Source organism: Osmerus mordax, chromosome 9, assembly GCF_038355195.1.
Source record: "Osmerus mordax isolate fOsmMor3 chromosome 9, fOsmMor3.pri, whole genome shotgun sequence".
NCBI lineage: Eukaryota > Metazoa > Chordata > Actinopteri > Osmeriformes > Osmeridae > Osmerus > Osmerus mordax.
Window position 1 is genome coordinate 17,532,810 of NC_090058.1, and position 27,904 is coordinate 17,560,713.

At 42.8% G+C, this 27,904-nt stretch overlaps 2 protein-coding genes across 4 annotated transcripts; one reads left to right on the forward strand and one right to left on the reverse strand.

The window, feature by feature from the left end:
- Window positions 1-1,055: 1,055 nt before the first annotated feature.
- Window positions 1,056-13,780, forward strand: slc1a8b (solute carrier family 1 member 8b). The gene is made up of 11 exons (XM_067242635.1): window positions 1,056-1,220; window positions 2,138-2,217; window positions 2,543-2,758; window positions 6,097-6,139; window positions 6,316-6,526; window positions 6,656-6,755; window positions 8,920-9,153; window positions 9,384-9,578; window positions 9,729-9,863; window positions 9,974-10,091; window positions 13,634-13,780. Exons 1-11 carry the CDS (start codon window positions 1,056-1,058, stop codon window positions 13,778-13,780), a joined length of 1,644 nt encoding a protein of 547 aa, XP_067098736.1.
- Window positions 10,438-27,904, reverse strand: LOC136948683 (ELAV-like protein 1). Of its 3 annotated transcripts, XM_067242636.1 has the most exons (8): window positions 27,810-27,904; window positions 26,879-26,938; window positions 20,398-20,578; window positions 19,711-19,814; window positions 18,811-18,979; window positions 18,441-18,666; window positions 17,969-18,260; window positions 10,438-10,558 (listed from the first exon to the last, which is right to left on the reverse strand). In XM_067242636.1, the coding sequence occupies exons 2-8, from the start codon at window positions 26,912-26,914 to the stop codon at window positions 10,442-10,444; spliced, it is 1,125 nt and encodes a 374-aa protein (XP_067098737.1). In that variant the 5' UTR covers window positions 26,915-26,938; window positions 27,810-27,904; the 3' UTR covers window positions 10,438-10,441. The 3 variants fall into 3 exon arrangements, with proteins under 3 accessions (XP_067098737.1, XP_067098740.1, XP_067098739.1); XM_067242639.1 differs by lacking the exon at window positions 10,438-10,558 and having other exon boundaries at window positions 14,848-18,260; window positions 18,826-18,979; XM_067242638.1 differs by lacking the exon at window positions 10,438-10,558 and having other exon boundaries at window positions 14,848-18,260.

A 27,904-nucleotide genomic window follows, 5' to 3' on the forward strand; every position in this document is an offset into this window, starting at 1 on the left:
ATTGGACATCTAAGAAGACCAATCAATGTATGTGTGTTCAGATTTGATTTAGGAATAACAAGTAAAGTAAGAAAATCAGAACTGACCATAACACTTCAGGGATAGGTTGTTAAAGCATATTACTTTTATGGCACAGCTTTTACATAACTTCAACATGATAAAGTAAAGGCCACTGAGACCAATCCAGTCGATTAACTATAGTCACAGTCAAGTTACCTGCCCTCAAATACAGAAGGATTGGTACACATACTGGTTGATCAATATTAATAATAAGAAGTCACATTGTTGTATTCTGGCATTTTCACATTACAGTGTGAAAATCTTTGAAGTCAAAGTTTTTGGACAATCAAACTAAATCCCCAAATCATCCATTTGAGGAAGCAATATCGCACCATCTGTGTTTACAAGACAATGGTACAGCAACATATACAATATCACTAAAAGGTTCTATATTTGTTGCATTGGTTGCACACTGCCAGCTGAACACTGTCTTTGTAGCATTTGACCAGAAATTAATGCCTCAATTTCTGTAGTATTTCCTGGAAGACTTGTCTGCAAAACCTTTGGTGCGAAGATTTAGGGGAGACGTTTTGTACTGCTCTATGAACAGTATTTCTGAATGAAAAACCTGGGCTGGAGGGGGGATAAATCAATCATAGCAAACAATGAATGAGTGGAGAGATGAAGCAGTCCTGAATTCAGGAAAAACATCAAGTCCTTGGCTCTCTTAAGCTTGTTTTGGGCAGGAGTCTCTGGGAAGCATAAACTCTGGATTGTCTAATCCTGTTAGGGTGTGCTTTGTTGGGACCTACTAAGCCAAGGCTTCCTCCTTCAGTCTGGGTATGTCCAGGAGTGTGAGACTGGCTGTCACTCAGAGCTGACAGCAGTTAGTTCAACAGCAGTCAGTGCAGCAGGAGCAAGAGAACCAGGAGCATCCAGGCTCGGAGGTCCAACGGCTCTGGACTAGCAACCTTTTCCCTAAGCAACCAGACAGACTGTGGTACAAGGTCCAGACCCAGCTAGGAACAGGACTGTAGGTATCCCAAACCAGCAGGATGGATATCATAAGGACGGTCTCTAAAAGGGTGCTGCCAGTGAAGGTGAGGGCATACGTGAAGGACTACTGCAAGAGGAATGGACTCCTGACCCTCTCTGTTATGGCGGTGGTGACAGGCTGTGTGCTGGGCTTCTTCCTCCGGACCTTCAACCTGTCCACTCAGGTGAGTGGCGTGTACGGGACACCCCAAGGGTTGGATCTGTGTGGGTGGATAGGGGGTTGGGGTTCTGAGAGTGAACTGGCTAACAAGTCTAAACCGATGTAGTTTAGAGTGAAGTGGAGGGCTTTGGGGGGCAGTGTGTTCATGGGGGATCCAGTATGAGGATGTGGAAATATTAGTTGCAGATAAATGCTTTAGATCAGAAATTGAGCCCGGCACAGGGAGATCCCATAATTAGTGACGCCACATGAGCTTTAGGTCTTATGTAAGAAAACAAGATAAGAGTACAAAGGCGTTGACATTTGTCTGTCATGTCAAGAAAGTGTGAGTAACAGAGGAGAGAAGGCTTTGTTAGATTCAGCAAACAAATTTGTATTTTTAATTTTTAAATTATTATTTTTTAAATTATCTTAATTTTTTTATCGCAGTGTAAAGTCTATATAATTTAAGTAATTTATTTCCTCGTACTGTGAATTCGGATGCAGTCAATACTCTTTATACAGAGATGAAGAACTCTGTGAGCATTGTAAAATACTGTTGTTCTCTCTAGTTAATCCATGTCTTGCCACTTTATTTAAGTAAGACAAAACTTGAACTGTCTAATTGTCTGACATACACTCAAGTAATCTTGTACTTAAGCCTCAGCCAGGATTCTACTGTAATGTATTTCAAATAATACAATACACATCTCAGACAATTCCTAACCTTAACATTAGTAATCATACACTGTACATATGTACTTTATTCACAATTATTATTATATTGCTGTTGACCACAATTTAGTGATTACAGTAGATTGATATTAATGGACCTCTGCCAGGCACAAACTTCAGGTGTGTGTATGTTTGTGTCTGTGCATGAATGTGTCTGTGCATGTGTGTGTATGTACATCTGTGTGTGTGCATGTGTGTGTGTTTCAGGCTAAGATCTACTTCTCCTTCCCTGGAGAGCTGCTGATGAGAATGCTGAAGATGTTGATCCTGCCTCTCATCACCTCCAGGTAACACTAACACACCCAAATGCCACCAATAACACAATTAATCTATGGTCCAGATGGAATCCAAATAATACACAAGGGCCTTAACCTTAACCTTAAAGTGCCCAGCTAGTTATCTAGCACTGTGCTGGGAATTTGCTGTGCACAAGATTCTTGGCCAGTTGCTATTTTTTGTCTCTTGGCTACAGTGTGATAGGCACCTTCCGAAGCCTTTAGTCGTCATAATAGAAGACAATGAAAGGTTGCACATCATTTTGTCGATAGAAATTATGGGAAGAACAGACAGTAGAAAAAAATGGAAAGCTAAAGTCCTTCCCTTCCTGTCCAGTCTCATGTCAGGCTTGTCGGCCATGGACACTAAGGCTAGTGGGCGTCTGGGCGTTCTGACCATCACCTATTATCTGTGGACCACCTTCATCGCCGTCATCGTGGGCATCGTGCTGGTACTAATCATCCACCCTGGCACGGGCTCAGAGAAGGAGGGACATCATGGAGGGACCGGCCCAGTCATGACCTCCGCAGATGCCCTGCTGGACCTCATAAGGTACCTGGATGCACAGGCACCAGCACACACGCATGCACACACCTGCACAATTTCACACACACATGAGAACATGCATGTGCACAGACTTCAGCATGCATGACACACACACACATGTAGCTTTGCAAAAAGGTACTAGTACAAGGACGTTCTTTTGCTATTCTTAAAATCATCCCACAGATGTTTCTTTAGAAAAGAGCCGTGGGCACACAATAAACACACTCTGCTTTTCCAATGAGTCAGATCTGAGTGTAGCTCTAAGACTGGTGAAATCCCAGCATGACCCTTCCAAATACATAAATACCTTTGGTATCGACAGCCAATTTCCACCCCAAAGCTTTGCAAATGCTCCGTCCGGGCTTCCTAAACATAGGATCAGACAGTTTCCTGCCCCTGGTGTTGAATCAGCGATTTGATGATTCTCATTAATAAATTAGAGTCAAACTAGTTAAATTAACTAATCAGGTAATTCATCAGTTAGTCAGGTTATTTAGTCAGTGGTTGGTGGTGGTATTGAGGATTTACTCAGTTAAACCAGTTAGACCTAGTGCACCCAGTGCAGTCCTGTTTAACCCAGTATAACCCTGTAAACTTATCAGCCAGTTGAGGTGGCTCGGGCATCTGATAAGGATGCCTCCTGGACGCCTCCCTGGTGAGGTGTTCTGGGCACGTCCCACTGGGAAGAGGCCCCGGGGAAGACCCAGGACACGCTGGAGGGACTATGTCTCTCGGCTGGCCTGGGAACGCCTCGGGGTCAAGCGGATAAGCGGAAGATGATGGATGGATGGAACCCTGTAAACTGACGACCACCTGGTCTATGCGTGCCAGGAAGGCAGCTTTATTACAAACTCAGTCGAATGTATGGAGTGACAAATCAGATAAGTCTGGATCAGTTGATAAAAGGTTTACTGAAAAACTATTGTTTCATGTTCATTCTTATTAATTGTTACAGTCACAATCCCCCTTCGGTTTGACCACATTTAGGCCCTTCAGAACCTGCTAGGTCTGGCCGGCTTAAAGATCCTGTAAAGTGGAATTGAAAATTAGTTTTAAGTTCATCACATCATGGATGAATGTGTTGTTAACTACCCATCCAAATTTGAATGAAAAAAACCCACCGACAAGTATGTTAAATTAGGTTTTGAAATCGTGAGAAAATCAGCAGAAAATCAGCAGTCTTCTCTCCTTGAGACTGGGGAGGCGTGTCGTCTGAAGGAGCAGAATCTCCGCCCCCTCAAATTTATTGAATTTAGCAACAACAGCAACACTAGCTAAATCAATTGCAGATATCAGAACAGACATACCTGCAGTCTCTGAGTGTTTTATGTGTTGATTACTTTGTGTTTGCATGTACCTCAGTAACAGAATGCAACTGTCTGTGATCTGACATAGATAGGTCGCTGTGACGTAGATTGGTCGGTTTTCGCTCCGCCTATACAAAACCTGAGCTGAAAACGGAAGACAAGCTGTTCAACGGTGTAACTCCACATTTCAGTGTGAGAAAGTTTTCGCGCTTTGCACATGCTTTCATGAACTCATTTCACACGTATATAATGTACTGAGAAGCAAATCAGGGAATTTGCTTTACAGGATCTTTAACTCTTCCGGCAGTGGAGATCCTAGGTCATCATTATATCAGACTGTCTTAAGCTTCCATCTTCTCAGAAGAGCCGAGTGTGGAGGCTTTACTGAGAAGGGCCTGTGCAGGCTTGCATTGCGACGAGGCTTACATCAGGGGCTCCGTGTCAGAGCACCAGCTAAGACGACAAGATTAGGGCTATCTTTAGAGCCTGGGTCGGCCGACTGCGTATGTGAGTCTGTAAGACAGCTTCCAGAGGTGAGTTGAGCCCTCTATCGCGTTTGATAGATTTACTGGCTAGGGGGTAATTTCACGCTTTTTAAACACTAGTGCACAGTGCCCATGATGCAGTCGGTGATTAAGATGTCAGTGAAACACAAAAATACAGATTCCTTGAACTAGATAGAGATAGTGCATAGTGCCCATGATAAAAGTGGTGGCACACAAACACAGATTATTGGGATTATAGATAGGGCACAGTGCCCGTGATGATGTTGGTGACACAGACAGATTTCTAGAATTATAGATAGATAGAGCAGTGCCTGTGATGCAGCTGGTGATTACATTTTTTCTCAATGGTTTTGGTACCTATATTTCTCAGATCACAACTGAAATTCTCTGGCATCTCTGAAGTACTTGTTAAACCTCCACATCTATTCTAGTCAAATTGCCAATGCAGGTAGTCTACATTTATACAAATGAATATGTAGCCTTCATTTGATTATGTTATGTTGATAAAAATGTACGATATTGGTTTTCTGTTAAATTGTCTTATCACCACAAACATCTAAACATTTAGTTAATTACAGAAGTCATTACACATGCACAATCAGTCATGCAAAATGGTTTAGCCAGTTTTCATAATTGTAGGCCTAAACACATTAATTTAATTTATGTAATAAAATTCACTGCTCTATGCTGAAAGTATATATATTGTCGTCCTGTGCTAGCCAGCCCCTTTGAAAGCAACTGATTATCGGTTGTAAAAGCGAATTCGCTTCTAAATAACAAAACAGAATTTCCCTATTTTCCTTACTATGCTTAGTTTAATTTAATTGTGAATACCTTTGTTAATCGCATTAGTTCAATCGCGGTACTGCAGTCCGTTGGATTATAAAAAGGACACATGCAAAATATGAACTTTGCAAAGTGCCCAATTCTTGAAAAATGTGTAGGAAACTCACTGCAGACCAGAGGACCAATCAGAGTGAAGGGGCTGGGACACAAAGAGAGCAAGCCAAACTGGAGGCAAATCATTCTTTCATTATTATTCCAAACAAGGTACTTTGCGGCACTGCACTCCGTTGGATTATAAAGAGGACACATGCAGAGTATGAACTTTGCAGATTGCCTGGTTCTTGAGCTGATCGTGGGAAACTAAACCCATTCTTATTTGCACACACACACAAATTCCTGGCATTTTTAGACAGATGTCTTTTAAAACAAGCCCCCTCTCCTCCTATAAACACACACAAACACAACCACCCAAGATACCTGACTCCTTCCCAATGCTGCATCCTTCCTGACTAAGTCCTGCTAAGATCCAAGTCAGGTGAGTCAGGGAGTCAGGTGGCTGAGCGGTTAGGGAATCGGGCTAGTAATCTGAATGTTGCTAGTTCGATTCCTGGCCATGTCAAATTACATTGTGTCCTTGGGCAAGGCACTGATACAATTGACTACACTAAACTAAATTGAACAGCATTTCAATAAAATGGAAAAGGACTCCTGTTCCAACACATTCTTCTATTTTCTATCTTTACAGAAACATGATCCCCTCCAATCTGGTTGAAGCAACCTTTCAGCAGGTGAGTGGATTTTGATGTGTATCACAGTCCTGGAAACACATGTTGGACAAATGCCTTTATATTATGTATTGAGGTTCAAACTAACAATTTGAATGCATGCACACGCAATATGAAAGGAATCCTTACACTGACCTCTGACCCTGATCTCTGACCCTGACCCCCTGCTCCCCCCTCAGTATCGGACAGATCTCGTGCCCATCGTGACCTCCAGCAGCAGCGAGTCCCAGGCCAACTACGTGTATGTGATGCCTGACTACCACAACCCCCAGCTTGGCCACCCGGTCTTCCTTGAGATCACCCCTGCTCCAGACGTCAAGTACAAGATTGTCCCTGGCAGCAGCAAGGGCATGAACGTTCTGGGGATCGTTATCTTTTCTGCTACCATGGGTATGGCACACATACACTCACATGGACACATGTTCATATTTGCAGGAATTCACATACATTACACACACGCATTAAGTCAAATATGTACGGATGTTCACACACTTGTGATTCCTCATTCCATCTGTGCAGGTCTGTTGCTGGGGAAGATGGGGATGCGTGGGACACCCCTGGTCCACGTGTGCCAGTGCGTCAATGAGTGTGTCATGAAGATCATCAATGCAGCCATGTGGTGAGACAGCAAATCCTTCACACACAAGGACACACACACACAATAATGATCTCCAGCGCACACATGAGGACACACATATACACACACACACACACACACACACACACACAAGAATACACACATAAAGAAGCACATGGATGTTCATTGCATATTGCAGCCTTTGGTGAGATGAAATCAAATGTTCTTTAACTGACCATACTCTTAATCCCTCCTACACAAACAGAATGATCAGATTAGGCAGTTTAGCTGCCATGTCCAGATTACGTCTCAAGATTAGTTGACTTTCAAAACTATTAAGCAAAGACAGCAACCGTGTCTGAACTGTCCTTCACACTCAGCGCAGGGATTTGATGATCCAGGCATGTGGACAGGACTCAGATTAGGATTGCAGGTACCATTAGTCTCGTCACCCTCTGGCATGAGTCGTGATGCTGCAACTCAACCACTGCAATGGAAACCATCTGATAAATGTGCAAATCTCATGTACAGTATAAAGACTTAAAGTCTCTTTAGTGCCCCTCTATACACACACCTACCCAGGTGACATTATAATATAACATTGTACATACTGTATGAACCATCTTGTGTTTGTTCATACCAACACATGCAGTCCACACAGATGCATTCCTCGCACATGCAGTCCACACACATGCAGTCCACACACATGCAGTCCACACACATGCAGTCCACACAGATGCAGTCCACACAGATGCAGTCCACACACATGCAGTCCACACAGATGCAGTCCACACACATGCAGTCCACACAGATGCAGTCCACACACATGCAGTCCACACACATGCAGTCCACACAGATGCAGTCCACACACATGCAGTCCACACAGATGCAGTCCACACACATGCAGTCCACACACATGCAGTCCACACAGATGCAGTCCACACAGATGCAGTCCACACACACGCAGTCCACACAGATGCAGTCCACACACATGCAGTCCACACAGATGCAGTCCACACACATGCAGTCCACACAGATGCAGTCCACACACATGCAGTCCACACACATGCAGTCCACACAGATGCAGTCCACACAGATGCAGTCCACACACACGCAGTCCACACAGATGCAGTGTACACACATGCAGACCCTCTGCTTCTCCTCAGCTTCTGGCAGAGAATGCCGATGACACAATCTTGGATTGACATTTACTTTTCTATTCACACACACCTACCCAGGTGACATTATAATATAACATTGTACATACTGTATGAACCATCTTGTGTTTGTTCATACTAACACATGCAGTCCACACAGATGCAGTCCTCGCACATGCAGTCCACACACATGCAGTCCACACACATGCAGTCCACACACATGCAGTCCACACAGATGCAGTCCACACAGATGCAGTCCACACACATGCAGTCCACACAGATGCAGTCCACACAGATGCAGTCCACACACATGCAGTCCACACAGATGCAGTCCACACAGATGCAGTCCACACACATGCAGTCCACACAGATGCAGTGTACACACATGCAGACCCTCTGCTTCTCCTCAGCTTCTGGCAGAGAATGCCGATGACACAATCTTGGATTGACATTTACTTTTCTATTCACTTGATCCAGTTGAGTGGATAGTCACGTGTAACGGGTGTCATCGCAATGCTCAGTTTCCTCCTGTTCCTCCCACACTAGGTCCACTGACTCGCAAATACGCCGACTACCTCTCAACACTGTGTAAACCAGCTACACCGCCAAAAAACAAGCTCTTCAATAGCGCAGGTGGGCGGTATACATACCCCGAGGAATGTGTCTTACCAAGTCAGCTCAGTTACACTTTAACGGTACACTGACAGTATACCGTAAGTGGCACAAGCATGGATAGATAATACATGGCATCAGAGTGCGAATTATACAATGACAATCGGAGGGGTTATGATTACAGGTAAGAACAATATATACATTTATCGACCCCCCCGACCTGTTGTTTTTACCTCTTTTGGGGGGGTCCAAGTCTTAATTAGGGGGGTCAAACCCCCCCCCCAAATTCCCCCCCGTAATTCGAACCCTGCATGGCATGTCCAATACCCAGTACACTGGAAAGATGCCAGTGACGTGAACAGGACAAAGGCAGAATAGATAGTACATTACATAGCCATGCACAGTGGACTGACAGTCCATTTGTCTATGTGTTTCAGGTACTTCCCTTTTGGTATCGTATTCCTGGTGGCGGGGAAGATTCTTGACATGCACGACCCAGCCCATCTAGGGGAGAAGCTGGGCATGTACTTCATCACGGTCCTGGCGGGACTTTTCGTCCATGGTCTCATCCTGCTGCCGCTTTTTTACTTCATCCTAACCCACAAAAATCCCTTCACTTACATCCGAGGCCTGCTTCAAGCCCTGGTTATCGCTCTCGCCACCTCCTCCAGGTGGGTTTCCTCTGCAGGCCTTGGGTGGGGTGGAACCGGACAGTCAGCATGCTAATCCAGGGGGGATGAAATGAAATTCTAAAATGCTCTTTCTCTCTGTCCCTCTCTGTCTCTCTTTCTGTCTCTGTCTATCTCCCATCCATTTCTCTCCCATTTTCCTCTGTCTGTCTCTCTGTATCTCTACCCTTTCTCTCTCTCTATCCCTGTATATCTCTGGTCACCTCCCCAAGTTCGGCCACCCTTCCCATTACCATGAAGTGTCTGTTGGAAAATTGTGGAGTGGACCGGCAGATAGCCCGCTTCGTGCTGCCTGTGGGAGCCACCATCAACATGGACGGGACGGCGCTCTACGAGGCTGTGGCAGCCATCTTCATTGCCCAGGTCAACGAGTATGAGCTCGACTTCGGGCAGCTGGTCACCATCAGGTGAGAACACCCTTGCTCTCTCTGTCTCTCAATCTTTCTTTCTTTCTTTCTCTGACTCTCTTTCCTTCCCTCTCTCTTTACTTATTTATCTCTTTCTCTCATGTTGTGGTGTGATTTGCTATGATTCACATCCTGGTTGTTGTACTGCAGTATCACAGCAACAGCAGCCAGTATCGGGGCTGCTGGAATTCCTCAGGCCGGCCTTGTAACCATGGTGATCGTTCTGACCTCTGTGGGGCTGCCGCCCGCTGACATCACTCTCATCGTGGCCATCGATTGGGTCTTGTGAGTACAATAGCCTGTCTGGAAACCACAGCATTTATGGTTGGATTTAACAAGGAGGTGATAAGATGTCATGCGACAATGTAAACAACTTCCTCCGTCTGATTTTTCAGAGACCGTTTCCGCACAATGATCAATGTCCTGGGAGATGGCTTGGCTGCTGGGATCATGGCTCACCTCTGCAGGGATGATTTTGACTTGGGTCCACCAAAGGAAATGAACTCCCACCGGGTATGAACATGACTAGAACATCCAACTTTGCAATGTGCATTTATTATACCTGTAACCTCGAGCACGAGACAGTAGGTTTGATAACATATCTCCGATGTTAGTGAGAATCGTTTCAAAGCTTGATCAGGGCACCGATCTCAATGCAGTCGTGTGCATTAAACTGCTGTTCCACTGACACTAGAGGTTCTAAACCATTTCAACTGGGGATTTTAAACAAGGTATAAAATCATTCAGACTCTACATTTAGGGGGACCACAAGGGGGTCCAAGCTTGTTGTCACATGGGCACTGTCTCAAGGTGGCTGGCTGGCAGGTAGACCCAAATGCTAGACTCAGACCCAGGAAGTAAATTTAAGATTTATTTTCAAAACTAAGTTGGAGAAAAGGCAGGGCTGCGGTAGCGGAGAATCCGGGAGGAATTCTGGACTGACGAGACGAGACTGGAGCAATCAGGGGTATGAACCGGGTCTAAGAAACAGACAGAGAAACTAAGTTATTAACAGAATACGAACCAGGGTTAATATTCAGATGGTGATGAGTAATGATCCGCAGATGTGCGTAGTTAACACGGAGCGTGTGGACAGGAATGCAGGAGCCTGTAATTGAAAATAAAAAGGGACCGACAGACAAATAACAGACAGGTAGAGAACGAAAAGGGCAGGTCCAACCCAGGGACATGACACACTGGCAACCCCCCAGGACTGCCCCTGTCCACCAATACTGAGACTATGAAGTGAACCACAATCAAAGTAAAGCAAACAGACCCCCAGATGTTAAAGTGACATGCCAGGAGAATTGAAATCTTTACAGAAATAGTGAGGCACCACTTTTGTCCTTGTTCACAAGCAAGTTTTTAATAACAGTTAAAAGCCGTGTCAATCGGACTAGCAATCTCACTTCGTGAGTGAAAGATACATGGAGAACCAGCCCCTTTAATTGTCGTTTAATTATCGAAATAGTCAAATAATTTATGTATTAATGTGTATTAAAATGAAACAAATCAATTCAGAAAACTACCTTCAGATAATTCAGTAACAAAGGCAACTGTAATGAAATGAAATTAAGCGCTTAGTGCATCTGAGCTTATATAGGCTAGTACATAGGCGGAAATCCTGGGGGGGACATGACCCCCCCATCCTGGGAAAAATATGATTTGTCCTCCCCAATAAATCACTGTAAACATAAGGAAATGTAAATAATCTTAATAATATACATTTAACATATTACAATGTAGGCTAAGTGTTACAGCAGTAATTTTGGTGTCCCCCTCAGGAATTGCTCTTGAAAAAATGTCACATAATTGTCCCCCCCAAAATTGATAGCATATTTTCGCCACTGGGCTAGTAAGTAAAACTCCTAAGTCTACGTGCCTAGTGCATGGTAGTAAAGTCTGAAAGAAGTTACATTGACCTTGTCTTAAAATTTAAATTCATTTTCCATTTTCCAGTTGTTGTACGGAAATTATAGCCTGGTCCTAACCAGACTCTCGTACGTTTCATTTGTACACAGAGTCTGGCCTCGCTCCATTGACAAGCGTTGACTTCCTTGTAGGCGGGTACTCTGTTGAAGTTTAAAACTATTGGATCTGCCCAGAGCCACTCTGATCTGCCATAACCAATCGCTAGCGTTCGCCTTAGCCAATTCTTTCACCACTACTGTAACAGAGCTAGCTGCCGTAGCTGGAAAATCAAACTGTTCCCGACCCCCGTGGGGAGGAGGGCCACAACATCATGGCCACCAACAAAACTCAGCAAAACTTGTTCTTGCTCTGGCTTTAGCTTATGGATATTCGGCAGCGTTGCCACAACGGACCGAATGGCTTCCCTCGCATCTTTCTCCGCCGCCATTACGGAACTACAACACAAACTAGCGCACGACAGCCACTCCCTCTGTTCGCTGATTGGCCGGTAGAAAATTAACCAGAGACATCTGACTTACTTACCTCATGGCCAGACCTAGCCTGGTCCTAACCAGACCCTCGTACATTTAATTTGTACAGAGGGTCTGGGATTGCTCCATTGACAAGCGTTAACTTCCTTGAAGGCAGGTACTCTGTTGAAGTTTAAAATAATTGGATCTGCCCAGAGCCACTCTGGTCTGCCATAACCAATTGCTAGCATTCGCCTTAGCCAACTCCTTCACCACAGAGCTAGCTGCCGTAGCTGGAAAATCAAACTTTTCCAGAACCCCGTGGGGAGGAGGGCCACAACATCATGACCACCAACAAAACTCAGCAAGGATTGTTCTTGCTCCGGCTTTAACTTATGGATATTCGGCAGTGTTGCCACAACCGCAGAATAGCTTCACTCGCATCTTTCTCCTCCGCCATTACTGAACTACAACTCAAACTAGTGCACAACATCAACGTCATCGTTCTCAGCCACTCCCTCTGTTCGCTGATTGGACCGACAAAAAATTTGTTTCCGAAAACCGACTGATGCACTGAAATCCCACACCTAATACAGAAGCAAAATCCAAATTGAGCGGAAGTACGTAGGAGGGCAGAGCCAGGCTAGGCCAGACCTAGTACAGAAGCAAAATCAAAATTGAACAGAAGTACGTAAGAGGGCAGAGCCAGGATACGGAAATCAGTGACCTATCGAAAACTGTGACCAGGGGTCACTGTTCAGCAAATGTTCGAACCCTAACCTTAACCCTAAAATTGGCTGAACAGCAACCCCTGGTCACAGATCAGGTCACCGATTTCGGTACAACACCGGCTATCACAGTTACGGCAGGGGACCAAACATGTCTTTGGAAGGAGTTTGCATACACGTTTTAGTCTGCTGCATGCACACACTGTGTAAAATCTGTGAAATATAATAAATTAAAAAAAGCGTTATCAAACATTACATTAAAAGCTATTAAGAACAATATTAACAGGAATACAACTTTTAATGAAGATTTCGGAGCCTTCCTCAGTTCCCCTTTCTCTTCAATGTTGAGACCACCCCTCAGGGGATGTGGGCTAAAAGGTGCGAAGATAGTCCTTTTGGAACAATTGCTCTCTCTGTCACCATATAGTCACTAAGGTGAAAATGAACGACTCTCTGAGAATCCATGTGGGTCCCCTTATTCAGCCGTACACGTTCAGTCCTACAAGCAAGAGTGAGCGTGAGAGAGCGAGTGCGAGAAGGTGTGTGTGCGAGAGAATCTAATTAGTTTCATGTGTGTTTTCTTTGCAGAGGGACACGGTGATCTCCCTCTCTAATGCAGTTCGGGTAAGAACATTAACTTGACTCTAGAGAGAGAAGGATGTGTGTGCGAGAGAGAGAGAAAGAGAGCGAGAGACCATTTGACTAATTGCCTAGTGTCTCTTGTGTGTGTTTTTCTGCAGAGGGACACAATGATCTCCTTCAATCCAAATCGGGTAAGAACATTACTTCTACTGACTTTGTAAGAGGGAAAGAGGGGAGGGAGAGAAAGAGAGAACAAAAAGAGAGCAAGGCTACTCATGTTTGTCCATGAAATCTTCAAAGAAATCCTTTTTAAATCTTTCAAAAGAAGATATCGTGAAAACATCTGTACTTGTGTTTTCCGCAGAGGGACACAGTGATTTCCCTGGGTACCCACAGTGTGACACTGTCTGAGGCCCCCCTCCTGTCTCATCGCTGCGACTATGTGTACGACGTGGATGGAGAGTCTGTGACTGAGAAACCTGTGCCTAGCTATGCTCTCTGTCAGGTCTGAGGTCCATCCTCCGTCAACAGCAGGGGGTGATGGCTGCCTTCAACACACGCATACACAAACACATGCACACACACACATCCACACACAAACATCTCAAGGCATAAAGCAAGAAATAGTGGTCACCGTAAGGTAGTTGGACCACAGTTTTCACTGTATCAAAGCCTGTGGGTTTAATGTTCCAGATCTATACACTAAATACGCCGTTTGGATAAAAATCTTTGGATAAAAGGAGACATCAGTTCAGTTAACATTTATTATTCACACCTGTGCCATGAAGAAGAAGCACTTTTCCTCCTGATTTTGTGACTGGATGCCTGGCTGACTGACTCTCACAGGTGTACACAGATTCAACATTATCTGATTGTGTCAGACTGTTAGGACTAAAACAGCAGTTGCACAGGACTGTGAGGCGCTACACAAGTTTTAGGCAGTGTTTTGTGGCCTACAGACAGTTTTTTGTAGACGTCAGACTTCTGTATTCAGTTTTTAAATTATTGCTTAACGACATGGTTAGATAAAAACAAATTTTTGTCAGTATACTAAATGTATTCTGTTTAATGTACCACTCTGTCCCATTATGCACATCTTAATTGTCATTGTGCAGTCGGTTTTGGAGTTGCCTTAAAACATTACCATGTCACAGCTGAGAATGTTACAACCTTGACAGACTTGAAATACTTCATACCATATGTTTGATATATTTTGTTTAGGCACAGTGCAGGTCCACTCTTACCATGTATAGTAGCGTCGTCTACACTGAGTCAGCAGACACCAAACTCCTTACAGAACCTTGTTTTGTAACTTTAGACCCAATAATTATCACACGTGATTTGATAGGGTAGATGACTAGGTAGATGACATATTCAACTAAGATTGTATGTTGAACTTGGTTTAGAGGCATTAACAGGAATGATGGAAAACAAGTGAAATACAGTGACAATGTTTGCTTTTATACATGATGTTATTTTTGATGTCCTGGTGATATTAATTTTCTAATAAAATTCAAACCATTTAAAGTGTTTGATCCTTGTTGCAAATTTCCCCCACAACCTGACACAGAATCTGAAGGCATTTCTCATTTTATTAAAAATAATGTTAGTTATTGAACAGATACATTGTTTTGTTTAAAACAAAACGCAACAGCAAAAAACAAAAAGGTAAAACACTCCCAACATTAGTACAAACTTGTAGTACTATGTCATAAAACTAGTGAAATAAATTACATCCAAGTGCCTTTGCTGACATGGCGGCCTCCAATATCAAACATAAATTAAGGCTGGAAAACAAGGTATTAGTTAAACTGGGAGTCTAGTTCACCCTCAAGCATCTATTCACACTGATGTCTGAGGAGGCAGTGTGTTGGAACTGCTCAATAAAAAAAAGATATCAAAAGGATGTGAGTAAAACATACGATTAGACATTTCTCGTACCTGACCTGTTTTTATTGTGAGGGAAGGGATTTGAGAATTTACATTAAAAACATTTTCTTTCCTTAAATATCACATTCTGTAATGAATATTAATTTTAGGCCTACAGGCCAACAATACGAAGTAATGTGGTGGATATTTCCATCTGTAAAAACAAGAATTAATCAGAGCATGAATAACAACATACTGGAGTGTGAAATGTTTGGGTCATTAAAATTAACATATCGCTCCCTAAAATATGTACAAGAGAAAAGGATGCACTGGTCTATCTGCTCCTCGTGTGTGTGTGGCTGTTAAAAAGTCAAACAGGTGTTAGACAGGCAAGGCCGCTGTGAGAGCAAAAGTGCAGAGGGGGGGGAAGCAACAGTATAGATGGTTGACTTGAACGAGAGACTGAAAATCCTTTACGCATCTTTAAAATAACAAGCATCTAAATGACAGCCAAGGGGAAGTGTCCCATCACCGAGATGTAATGGGAAGGACGGATGTCTGTGATAAGATAATTAAAAGGATAATTAATCTCCAAAACCAACACAATCTACACATTACTGTCATCAGCCTGGGAACCAGTTACAACTTGTGTTCCATATGTTGCTATACCATGTCAGTTAGCAGGAAGTGTTGGGAGAAAATGCACGAACCACACGAACACCCTCCAACTCCACTTCCATCATTTTGGCCAAGGAAGAATTGTCCTTAAAAATCCAAAAGGAGTTATTATAGTGTATTGGACCAACATAAGCAAGAGATTAATGGACAGAAAGCTACTGATTGGTCTGTGCATGTCCACTGAGTAGTTCTGTTTGGTCCATCAGTTTGCCTTTACAAAACGTGGGTTCTAGATACCACAGCTATAATGTTACCATACAAACTCATACGTATCACACACACAATGCCACCAAAATGATTGACCTCCCCACTCTCAAACTTAAACAGCTAAACCAAAAAACGTAGAGCACGTACCATTGCACATGGCCCCAGGCACCCACTCAACCCATTCTTCATACTGCTTGCCTCAGGTCCCAGTTACAGATCTCTGGCCTGGAAACAGGCATGCTGGCCAGAGTTTAGTTCCCTCTCCCATAGCGTCATAAACACACTGGTATTTAGCATGTGGAAAGGTTCACTGTTTACACCAAGTATACCAATAAGTATGTGTCATGTAGTTGTATTGGTGTAATATACATCTTTATCTGAGGCTCAGTACAAACTGTGGTAACAAACCGTCTTGCAAAAGGACAAGAAAAGAAACCATCTATTCCATCTACGGCTGGCCAGTGTTCTGATCCAAAACCTCCTGCTCCAATACTGTCTGATACATTGCCAACTATATGCAGAAACCTGTACTGAAATACATTACAATTATACATTGACTGTTCAGAAACTCTTTTATCCTGGCTGCAGAGTGGGGTTCTACCACGAGTAGCATTCTTCAGAGCCTAAATCAACACGGAAATAAAAATTTAAAACTACCTTTGTTAGTAAATAAAAGAAATGAAACAAAACTGAAAGTTCGGCAAAACAAAATAAAATTTAATGATCACATATTCAATCAAAACAAAGGAGGAAAATAAGCAAAAACTAAAAACAAAAAGTATCAAAGGCCATTAATTCTCCCTCAACTCGATCATTAGCACAATATCACATTTACCCATCTTTACTTCTTGAAAATAAATGTTTCTTTCAAAAAGAAAACAAAGCCATAAAATGAAAAATATTTTTTTAAGCGCAGTTGCTCTCAGGTCTGTGACATCAGTTTTAGTACCTCTTCTGACATTCTCTTCAAAAGGGGGAGAGAATAATTAGAAGTGGAAGACCAATATTTCTATGTTTACTTTACTATTGAATGGAGGTGGGGGGGTATACTTTATAATATCCTTCAATCTCTTTGGTCCATCTCTTATCCTCACCTCGTACTTCCAGGTCCTTAAACAGGACAGTTTTTGGGAGTTTCCCTCACTGGTAGACACAGACATTCCCCCCCAGTGCCAACACTGATGTGTTTAAAACTTGGATGCCCCCTGCATTAGCCAATCAGTGACTGGGATGACTACATCAAAACTACTGACACGCTACCCTAAAAAACAAAACGATTAAAAAGTGCTTTGCTCTCAGAATCACTGCAGACACAGTGAGTGACAGGGTGGTGGAGCTGATGATAAATTAAGGCATCTATTTCTACACTGGAGCCCAATCCTGGCACACAGCAAAGCATTCCTGTGCTTTGGTTCAGGGGGATATGACCCCGCTGCTTGCTTCCTGGTAAAGAAATGCTTTGCACACCTTCTCAGGAAACAGACAACAAGCATAATTTAGTGTGTGAAATGCTGCCAATCAACCTAACAGATGTTTGAGAAACTGAATTGTATTGTATTTACCGTCACACTGGCTAGAGGGACTCTTACAAGATGAGAATCCACCATGCAAACGTATGGCAAAGACAATAATCTAGCCTCACAGAAATATGTACTCATTCTTAAAATGTGAAATTGGTCAGCATGGGATACACCCCCAACCCCCCCTATAAGTGTAAAAACAAAGAAGAAAATCTGTCATGTCTATACATTTTTAGACTAGTACAAAGATGCAATGACTGAAAATCAGCTCAGTTAGAATATGCTTAAACAAGTTGTTCTGACAACTTAAGTCCTACTCTCTGCAATAAACGCCTGGTGGCACCCATCTCTCTCTTGGTCGCTCTCCCTCCCTCACCCCTCCCCACCCCGCTCTACTTGTGGCCTTTGCTGGTCTTGAAGGACACCTGCAGGATCTTGTCTCCAAGCCGATAGCCGTTAAGGCTGGCGATGGCCATGGCTGCCTCCTCGTAGTTTGTCATGGTGACGAAGCCAAAGCCCTTGCACTTGTTGGTGTTGAAGTCTCGGATGACTTTGACGTTGGTGACGGCGCCGAATGGCCCAAACATCTGCCACAGGATGCCCTCGTCCGCATCCTGGCCCAGGTTGTAGATGAAGATGCACCAGCCGGAGGACGCGCTGCTGGGCACGCTCACGCCAGACATGCCGCTCATGTGGTCCACGCTCATCGGAGAGAACCTGGGGCGGGGAGGGGGGGGGAGCATGTGTGGCTCATTACAGAGTAACTTGAGAGGAGGAGAGATTGTGTGTGTTATATATGATTAATTCATCACAGAAAAAGTAGAGACAGTGATGAGTGAACCTTATTTTAGGATACAAACAAACAAGGATAGATGTGCGTGTGTAAGCCCCTCTCACCTAAACCTCTGAGCTTGATGGTGCACTGGGCCCCCGAAGCGTCTAGACTGGTTGTGGTAGAGCTGGGAGATCAGCTGGGTGTTCTTGGCCTGGTTGGGGCTGGCAGCAAACTTGACGGTAATTGCCTCAGAGGCCCCAGGGGGCTTCTGACCGTTCAGGTCTTTGATGGCGTCCTCAGCCTCTGCCCTTTTGTCGAAACGAATAAACGCCACACCCCGAGACAGACCTACACACACGGAATACTAGGTGACTGGGAGAGTATACCATTTCATTAACGATTATAATTATAAGAATATAATAAAAGGTAAGTTTGAGCATCCTAGAACATAGGCAGAAGAATGAATAGAACAAAGTTGGGACTCTGTAATACCATCTCCTGCCCCACCTGAGGCCTGGTCCACCAGCACACGGGAGTTGATGATGCGTCCATAGCGAGCGAACATGTCCTCCACATCCTTCTGGGTCATTGTCTTAGGAAGGCCACTGATGTACAGGTTAGCGTCTTTGATGGTGTCAGAGCTGGGCCTCGCGTACGACACCTAACCACCAGGGGACAGCAGAGAGCAGATTATATTTCAAGGTCAACAAAGGAGGACAACATTCTCTTGCTAAAACTTTCGGGTTTCAAACAGGCACTGAATGCATAGAGCCCTATTATCACATCAACGATGGGTGTTTTTTTTATAGGGGTGGACCGGTGTTAAAACACATTAGTTTAATGTGTCATGTAATTTGTCCATAAGGTAAGTCAGTACTGTGTTTTATCTAAAACTCCAGGGTTGTTTCAACTATACTCTAACATACACTAGAATCACATCAGCTCTTAAAATAAAATCCCCCCTAAAAAAGAAGTGTGATGAATTCCATTTGCTTGGTCATTAGACTTAAGGAAGCAAGGGTTAGGCTATGAGCTAGGCTAAGTAAGAAAGCCCATTAACCAGTGTTTCAATTAAAAATAAAAATAGCAAAACAAATTAAAGTAAAGAAGAAAAATTAAATAATCCGGATTGAAAATATTCAATAACCCAATCAAAACTTTCTTGAATAAATACATTTGAAAAGGAAAATAAATTAAAGTCTAGTGTCAGGTCTGTGGGCCCTCTCTACTCATATACAAGGCTGTCAGTGAGCTTTCAGACTAGTCCCATAATGCTGTCCTATCTGGTGTGTTGAGGAGCTAGACAGCCTTGGAGCCAGAGGATAGTTAGCTACAGCAAATGACATGACATCGTTGGGTTGACACATGTAGGAACACCTTATTGCACGTTACCTTGATAGTTTTAGACTGTAGTCTTAGTCCATTCAGAGTACTGATAGCTCTTTCTGCATCACTAGGGTTAAGATAGTTAACAAATCCGTACCCTAAACTGTGGCCTAGAGAAAAAAAAAAGGAAAACAATAAAATAAAACAAAAAAACGTATTGTTCAAAAACTGCATACTGCACAAATAAATGTAGAAACAAAACAAAGCTACACATGTCATGCTAGTCAGAAAAACAACCAAGATATCCAGTTCAATTGAAAACAGAACCCATAACGATGAACAGATATTTTGTCAGAGTCTTCATAAAAATCTGCCTTTAAAGAAAACAATTTAAAATGCCTTAAAGTAAACAGCCTAGGCCAAAAAATAATGACTGAATCATATTCTGTAAAACATGACAAAATATCTACAAGCAAACAGTCTCAAGGTGGCCATGTTTGCTGTGCTCTCAGCCAATAACGAGGACAAGAATCACATTACCTTCCATGTTCACGGAAGTGTCAATTTTATTTATGTGTCTGAACTGAGGGGGGAGGTTGTTGCCCTGTGTTGTTGAGGGAGTCTGGCCAGCCCACGGGCAGTCCTATGTTGTAACCCTTACAAGCAGACCAACTGCACCCCATGCCTGGCTAACTGGCTATGTGCACTATGGCCCATGAGAGGTGACGGGTCTCGCATGTTGCAGTTCTGTACCTGCTACTTTGTCTCTTATGAGCTTGGCTGACTCCACCTCTCCGATGCTGCAGAACAGGCTGCGCAGCTCGTCCTGGGTCATGCTCTGGGGCAGGTAGTTCACTATCAAGTTGGTCTTGGCGTCCTTCCCCTCGTCCCCTCCCATGTGGTCCTCATAACCGTTTGACATGTCATACACCTCCTGTGTATTGACGGGGGGGGAGAAAAAAGACAATAACTTAAAAGGCAGGGTAGATAATGTTATCGAGAAGCATTTTGTTACATATTTATGGAAATAAACTTCACATCCTGACAGCAACAGCGTTTCCCCTACTATTATATTAGGGGGGTGCCCCGCCCCCCCTGGAAGGTCAAGTTAATAAAAATAAAAAGATTTTATATATATATATATATATATATATATATATATATATATATAATATGCCCGATCACAAAATAAGTCATTTAAGGTTACCTTTCCTATAAAAACAGGTCTATAGCTTGCTCTTTTATTAAACAAACTAAATGGCCTCATGTTATTTATCTTATTTACACGACGGCATGTAATTTCTGTCTCTACATGGTCGCCCCTCCCGCTCCCACTTGTCTGCCTGCCTCCCGGCAGTCATCAGGAAGCAAGTACATGTGTTTTGGAGGAGTGGCTTTGAAGGGATAGGGTGGGATATTTTGGTTTGAATCCTTTCAATCTCAAGCTAAAATTGCCAGGTTCACAAAACTTGCCAATCCGGCCTATAACAGTAATGATTTCCAATTGGAAAACAAGTTACAACAGTCTCCCTCTACACCCATTTAGTTCAGATAATCCATGTTTCACAACCACTCATGCAGTGTCAGTCACTGCCAATTACAAGCTAACAAACAAAAACAAATGAAATTTGCCAGCTACACTTAGCCTAGCGTTCTTATATGTCTGCTAGATCCCAATTTTGGTGCACAACAGACTTCTTATCTGAGTCTGGGTCTGTTTTAGGCACAAACATGAATGGCTAAATCACTGATGTTTCATCTAGCCATCTTGGCAACCGTTGCTCTTTCACCGGTGAACCAAGCTCATGCAACAGTGGTGGGCGAGGTAAAAGGCCGGTGATACTTGCATATTCATAAATCCCAAATTTCTAAATGAGAGACTAGCCTCTTCAGTTTTGTATTTATTATTATGTAGGAAAACCATGTTATGCCAAATATTAATAATAGAATGTTTTAGAAATTAAAAAATTACTGTGGAACTCCTTTTAAAACATGCAATACTTAATTTTTTTAAACAAATACCTTAACGAGATTAGTGAAATTGGATTTAAAATAAGTTTGGCCTTTCCTGTATTATTGGTATAAATATTAGACAATTTCTCTACAAGTTACAAACTAATTAACTGTTACAAGTATTAATACTACTTAGTGCTGTCAGTTAAACGCGTTATTAACGGCGTTAACGCAAACGTTTACTCCTCGACAGGTCTGCAAACGCTTTGTTGCCTCGATTTGTTAAAACGATTAACAAATCTTGGTTTACAAAGACGTTTGCAGACCTGTCGAGGAGTAAACATTTGGTTTCTTATATACTACAACAATACATGGGAAGATCACAAATCAAACAGGTCGAATTTGGAGCAGACACCATGTTGTCAGAGCAATCAGCTGCACTTGCACTGGTGACGTCACTACATCTCCAAGGCAACATAACAACATCAATTCGTCTTCTGTCTGCTTCAGATACTTCTTTAAAACGGGAAGCGATTGCGGGGCGTTTGCAGACCTGTGTAAAAACCATATTTGGTTGTTTTAGTTTTTTGGGGGGCAATTTAGGCTACTTGCCGAGCAGATGCCACGTTGTTATGGTCAATGGCTACATCTCCAAGGCAACAGCTTGTTGCTAGGTCCGTAAAAACATTTATTTACCTCTGAGAACTTTCAGGAGGTATATAAACGGATTTTAACTTTTGAGAACGTCTTCTGGACCAATAGGAACAGCGTATTGGTCCAATTATTACACTAGTATATAAGAAACCCATTTTAACGGCGTACATTTTTTTATCGCGAGATTAACATTCTTTTTGGCCTAGCAAACTTTGTAGTTTTTTTTTCACATGCTGTTGCAACAACTAGCGAAGTTAGAAAAACTACAACACCACACCGGATCTAGCTAGACCGGAAACAAAACAACATGCATGCCGCACACACTTGTTTGGGCTTGCAAGCCGGCTGAAGAGTAGTAGGCTAACGTTAAGTTTTGAGTGGATGGCGAGACGCCAAAATGGATGCCAATAAGATTCTGAATGGAAAGTTTACTTTTAAAAAGTTGCCAAATGGTTCCATTGACAAGACCAAAGGGATCTGTGTGTTTTGTTGTTGTGAACTGAGCTATCCTCGCAGCACGTCCAGTCTGAAATACCACTTGATGGCCAAGCACGCTGATGTATCACCCCTCGTCAAAGCCAGGCAATTGCAATGTTGTTTTCAATAAAAATAAAAAATTGCACTAAGCAAGCCAATCCACTTTTCCATGTTGATAAGAGCATTAAAATGAGAACAAACTAGAGAGGGTACAATTTCTGGGGAAATTGTAGGGTGTGCTTGCTTGCGTCGGTTGCACAGGGGGCCGTTTTTGAATGACATTTTTACAACTGATATTTCTGTATATTTTATATAAAAATGAATACTTATTATTTATAAAGATTACATAGATTTAAAAGCATTTTTTTTTGCTGCTCATTTACAACTGAAAATACGAGTGAAGTGTAGAATGAAATAGATGTCTTCTCATTTCCCCTGCAAGAGGCAGCCTCAACGTTGAATCAGCTGCAAAGAGGCCAGGGTGATAACTTTACAATATCTGCAGATAAGGAGGACAACTCTACGAGTAGCCCTGTAGAAACTTAAGTTGACAACAGTGCACCAAGCACAAGTGCTCGTGGCTACTTCAGCAGTGCCAGTAACATTTTCACAGCACATGCTAGCAGCAAACGACGACGGTATGAACGCGAATACCGGTATAGTGTTGTGCCATGATATGGATTTTGCCATATCATGGATATCACGATATATTAATAAATGTATTAAGTAGTGTTTCTGTTTGGTATAAAATAAGTCAAGTGATAGGCCTAGTGGGCTTTTCAAATTTGTATGTTTTACAAAAAAAAACATGGACGCTGCAAGCATTGTGCCAGCCAATAAAAGTCAAACAAGCTAGCGCAACTCCAGAGGAAGCAAACACTCATTGGAGTAAACTGCTTTTGTTGGCAAGTGTAAGCAAGCGTTAATGATGTCTGAAAATAACGCCAGTGGGGTTTATTTGCCGGACGAAGAAGAATTGGTATAAAAAGGGGGCCTCTTCTGTCGTTTGGAAATTGTTTGGTTTAAAGTTATCCATCATCGACCAACAAACAGTAGCCTACTCCGTAAGTTGTGTCGTCGAATTGTGCTAGCCAACGGTGGAAACACTAGCAATCTTTTTCACCACCTGAAAGCCATGCGTATGCGCGAAAATGAGTCTACCAGAATGCGTTTGACAAATCCAATGCCAGGTTGGTTAGAATAGTGAAAAGTTTATTGTAGGCCAACAGAATCGAGTATTCAGCCATGTAATAATTGTTTATAGCTAGAGCTAACTATAGCTAGAGTTTTCTTGCGATCCCATAAACGTACGCTACTGTTTAACGCGTAGGCTACTGAGAAGTTGCTCTTCCGCGGCAAACACTGCAATATTCAACTTATGCGACACACCGAAGTTACCCAATCCAAATCCGTCCGAGTGCAGTAGATTAGCCGCTGAGGTGTGGATTGCATTGTCATGACATTTTTAAGAATAACTAATATATAGTGATATATACCGATACCGTCAGTTCTTACGAATTATACTGTGATAAACATTTTAGGCCATACCACCCAGACCTAGGTGGAACGGTACATGTATTCGTAACGAACCGTACAGTACGGGCGTCACGGTTCGGTACATGAAATTAGACGGAGTACACGGTATAAAAATAAATAAAACTTGCGTGCAAATTAATTAATGTAATGCGGAACCACTGTTAGATACTCGTGTTCTTTAGGGACATCTAATATGTAGCTCTCATTGGCGCCGCCGTGAGTCAGAGATAGGCTAGCTAGCAGCACTAAGGACGAGTATGGCGAGTGGTGGCGACCCACGAGAGATAGAGGACCCGCCGGCCTTTTTAAGATTGCAAGTTTGGGAAAACTTTGGTTACCCATTCAGTTACAGTAGTACAGGCAAGAGAGTGGTGGATAAGACAAGCACTGTGTCGGCGTTGTTCAGCACTGTGTCGGCGTTGTTCAGCAGTTGTGGGCAGTGACGTGCAGTCTGGGTAGGCACTGCATACCCTGCCAAAATTCAAACGTGAACATTTTTATTAAATAATTGTATTTAATAAACTTGTATTTTTACTGTTTATTCTTGTGATTTATATATGCAATATGCGTGTTATTCCAATTGTTTAGACGTTACGATGACGAATGTAGCAGTTACGCATAATCAAATGCAAACATTTTTTTAGAATAAGCAGTGCTTTTACTGTCCGTTCACTGTGGACGACAGGCGAAAAACTCACTTGCGCACTTCGATCCTGTATTCTTCAACATGTACAGTACCAGTCAAAACTTTGGACACATTTTCCCATTCAAGTGCCTATCCTCTTACTGACATCACTACATGTCACTGGTTGCGGGGTATGTGAGTGGAAATACATCTAACATGCTAACGCATATAAATCATCTGGCATGTGCTAAATGACTAAATATCCGACGCAATCACTGGAATGAGACAAAAAGGGCGTAGAGGTAGGGCTGCATGATTATGGCCAAAATGATAATCACGATTATTTTGATCAATATTGAGATCACGATTAATTATCCAATTATTTGTTGATTTTAACCAAATCAAATTTTATTGTCACAATGCATTGTACCTGCATAATGGATGTGAATAAAACTCAAAATATACAATCAATAAAAAACAAATATTCCATAACAGAATGTAACCAAATGAGAACATTTCAGAACTACGCAGAAAGACTAGTTTACAGGTTTTTGGAAAGAAACACTAGCCTGTCAACATTTTCTGGCTCAGTTGATGTTGTGTTTTGTTTAGTTTTTGCAACGCATTTTCTTGGCCCTCATACATTCATCGTATTGAACTTTATGGTGTTTTTTTAAGTGGTTAAAAAGGTTTGTTGTGTTGCTTTGTGGCGCCAACACAACTTTACGGCACTCTTTGCATATGACCAGACCTGTTCTTGTTTTGTGTCACTTGCCTTGAACCCAAAATGCTTCCACACAATGGATGACGATCCGATTCTCGGGACAAGGCCATCGGCCCCCGCTACGTTAGACATTTTTTTGTTTTATTTGTTAAGATCGTAGCCTTATGACCGACTGCTATCTGTTGTGGAATTTTCCTCACGTTACTCTGTCCTCTGTAACCGTCTACATCTAGAAACTAAGCTGCATGGTGCAGGGAACAACTCTGATTGGCTCATGGAGGCACGTGATCAGACATTAGGTGTATTCGCAGCCGGCTGCAGCCTGCAGTTTGGAGAAAGTTTACCATAGCCCAATACATAAAATGACCAATTTTCCGACTTTACGGAGCCGTTTATAACTCCTCCCCGACTGCAAGTGGCAACTCTCGCTGGTCGTTTCATGCAGCCAATATCGAACGCACCTATTGGTTTACGGAGCGATAGATTGGCTTTGCAAAAAAGAACTTAGATACGGAGCGTTCTATGAACGGAATGACGCATTTTAAATATCGCTCGATCACACAAATTTGATTGTGTGAAGCCGAAATCGTGATCGTGATAAAAATTTTATTAATCGTGCAGCCCTACGTAGAGGAACCTGGTTTGTTTTGCTTTTCCCTCCGTTGTACCGAACTCGTATCGAACTGTGATGTCTGAACCACGGTATGAACCGAACCGTGACTTCAGTGTACCGTTCCACCCCTAGTGGTGATGGTCAATGAATCCATAAAACCGTCGTTTCTCAAACGTCATCTTACAATCAAATGTGCAGTGTTGAAAGGCACCCAGTTGATTGTTTAAGAAAACATGACAAACTGAGGCAGCCCAAGTACACGGTTCAGATTGCTGAAATATATGCTTGGGTGTTATATGTAGGCCAAATATGCTATGCACCAAGTGCGCTTATGGTTCAAAACCTAATTATAGCTTTGCACAGTCCAAAAAAAGTTTATATACTGTGTTGTCCTGTGTTTTGGGCCTCAGATAGGTGTGATTCAGTAAGTCTCAATTCCATGAGTGTATATATATATATATATATATAATGCCTGCCAAAATTTGGGGTATTCTGGTGGAGAAAATCTGTCTGCGCGATCGAATGAGACGGCCTGTGCTCTACCAGAAAAGCCCTGTCAGTTGCACTCAAGGGTGCAAACATTTGCTTGATTTCCAAAATGCTTTTCTGCGATCGTTACTCCTCAAAGTACTGGCCTTTGACTGATACTCACTTTTAAGTACCTAATGTGTCCTCTTCGAACTGCCATGAAGACCCTTCACTGCTCCTGAGGCTGGATGACAGAAAAAAAAGGGGGGGGGGGGGGTGGAAAAACTATAAACACATGCAAGATGATAAAGGGGATACATTGCTGTACCTTTTCAGCCACTGTAAAACGTAAATAAACATACGACCACAGCACAGGCTCAAGTCAATCAGCTACTAGATAGCTTTTGTATACACGTTAACTAGCCACAGAGCTAGCCTAGTAGAGTAGGTAGCCTTAGCTAGAGAGCTAGCTAGTTAAATGTTTTTAAAGGGGGCGTGGGCACTGTAATAGCTTGCAAGCTACCAGTTAGCAAAGCGCCAGCACATCACAGCAGTACTGTATCAAAACAATACCGGCGGTTAACTGCGTGACTTGCAGGCTTACTAATTTGTCCAGACATACTAATTTGTCCAGACATACCTGGCTAGTTACTAAACTTGCTCTAGCTATAAATGTTACAGATGTGCGTACTTACTAGTCTAGCACGCCAGCATGGAACATATTTCCGCGCGTGAAGCCTACTACTAGCTGTACTAGTACTGCTAAGTTTAAGTTCGCAAGCTTCATGGACACCCATAAAACAATAACCGTGACTATATTTTCACGGGTTACACTTGAATGCGGTGAATATATCACTCAGATAAAAAAATGTCGACGGCCTCATTCGGCCGTGTTGACTTGCATTGCTAGCACTAAATATAGAGCTAACTAGCTAGATCGAAGCTCGCCAACCCTTGTTAGCCAAGCTAGCTAGCGAACACTACAAGGCCTCAAAAACAGCATGGCAGACATTGGCTGCTTTGTTCCAACTTGGCTAAACCAAATGCGTTGTCAAATGACTTACAATATTACTAGGGACAATAGTCATATAAATAGCCAATATGCCGACTCTTACCAGTTTTTGTAGAGGTTCTTTCGCTGTTTTCGGTTAAGATCTTGCTCAGTTTGACAGCAAGCGGCACAACCACGGAAGGTTACTTACTGACAGCA

Bases quoted from the DNA above. Each gene is read 5' to 3' on its own strand.
- LOC136948683 (XM_067242636.1), bottom strand. From the start codon at position 26,914: ATGGCAGTTCGAAGAGGACACATTAGGTACTTAAAA. The intron at 20,579-26,878 runs GTGAGTATCAGT...GTCAATACACAG, and splicing joins GACACATTAGGTACTTAAAA to GAGGTGTATGACATGTCAAA. The intron at 18,980-19,710 runs GTAACGTGCAAT...CCTGGTGGTTAG, and splicing joins TACAGTCTAAAACTATCAAG to GTGTCGTACGCGAGGCCCAG.
- slc1a8b (XM_067242635.1), top strand. From the start codon at position 1,056: ATGGATATCATAAGGACGGTCTCTAAAAGGGTGCTGCCAGTGAAGGTG. The intron at 6,527-6,655 runs GTATGGCACACA...CCATCTGTGCAG, and splicing joins TATCTTTTCTGCTACCATGG to GTCTGTTGCTGGGGAAGATG. The intron at 9,864-9,973 runs GTGAGTACAATA...CTGATTTTTCAG, and splicing joins GTGGCCATCGATTGGGTCTT to AGACCGTTTCCGCACAATGA.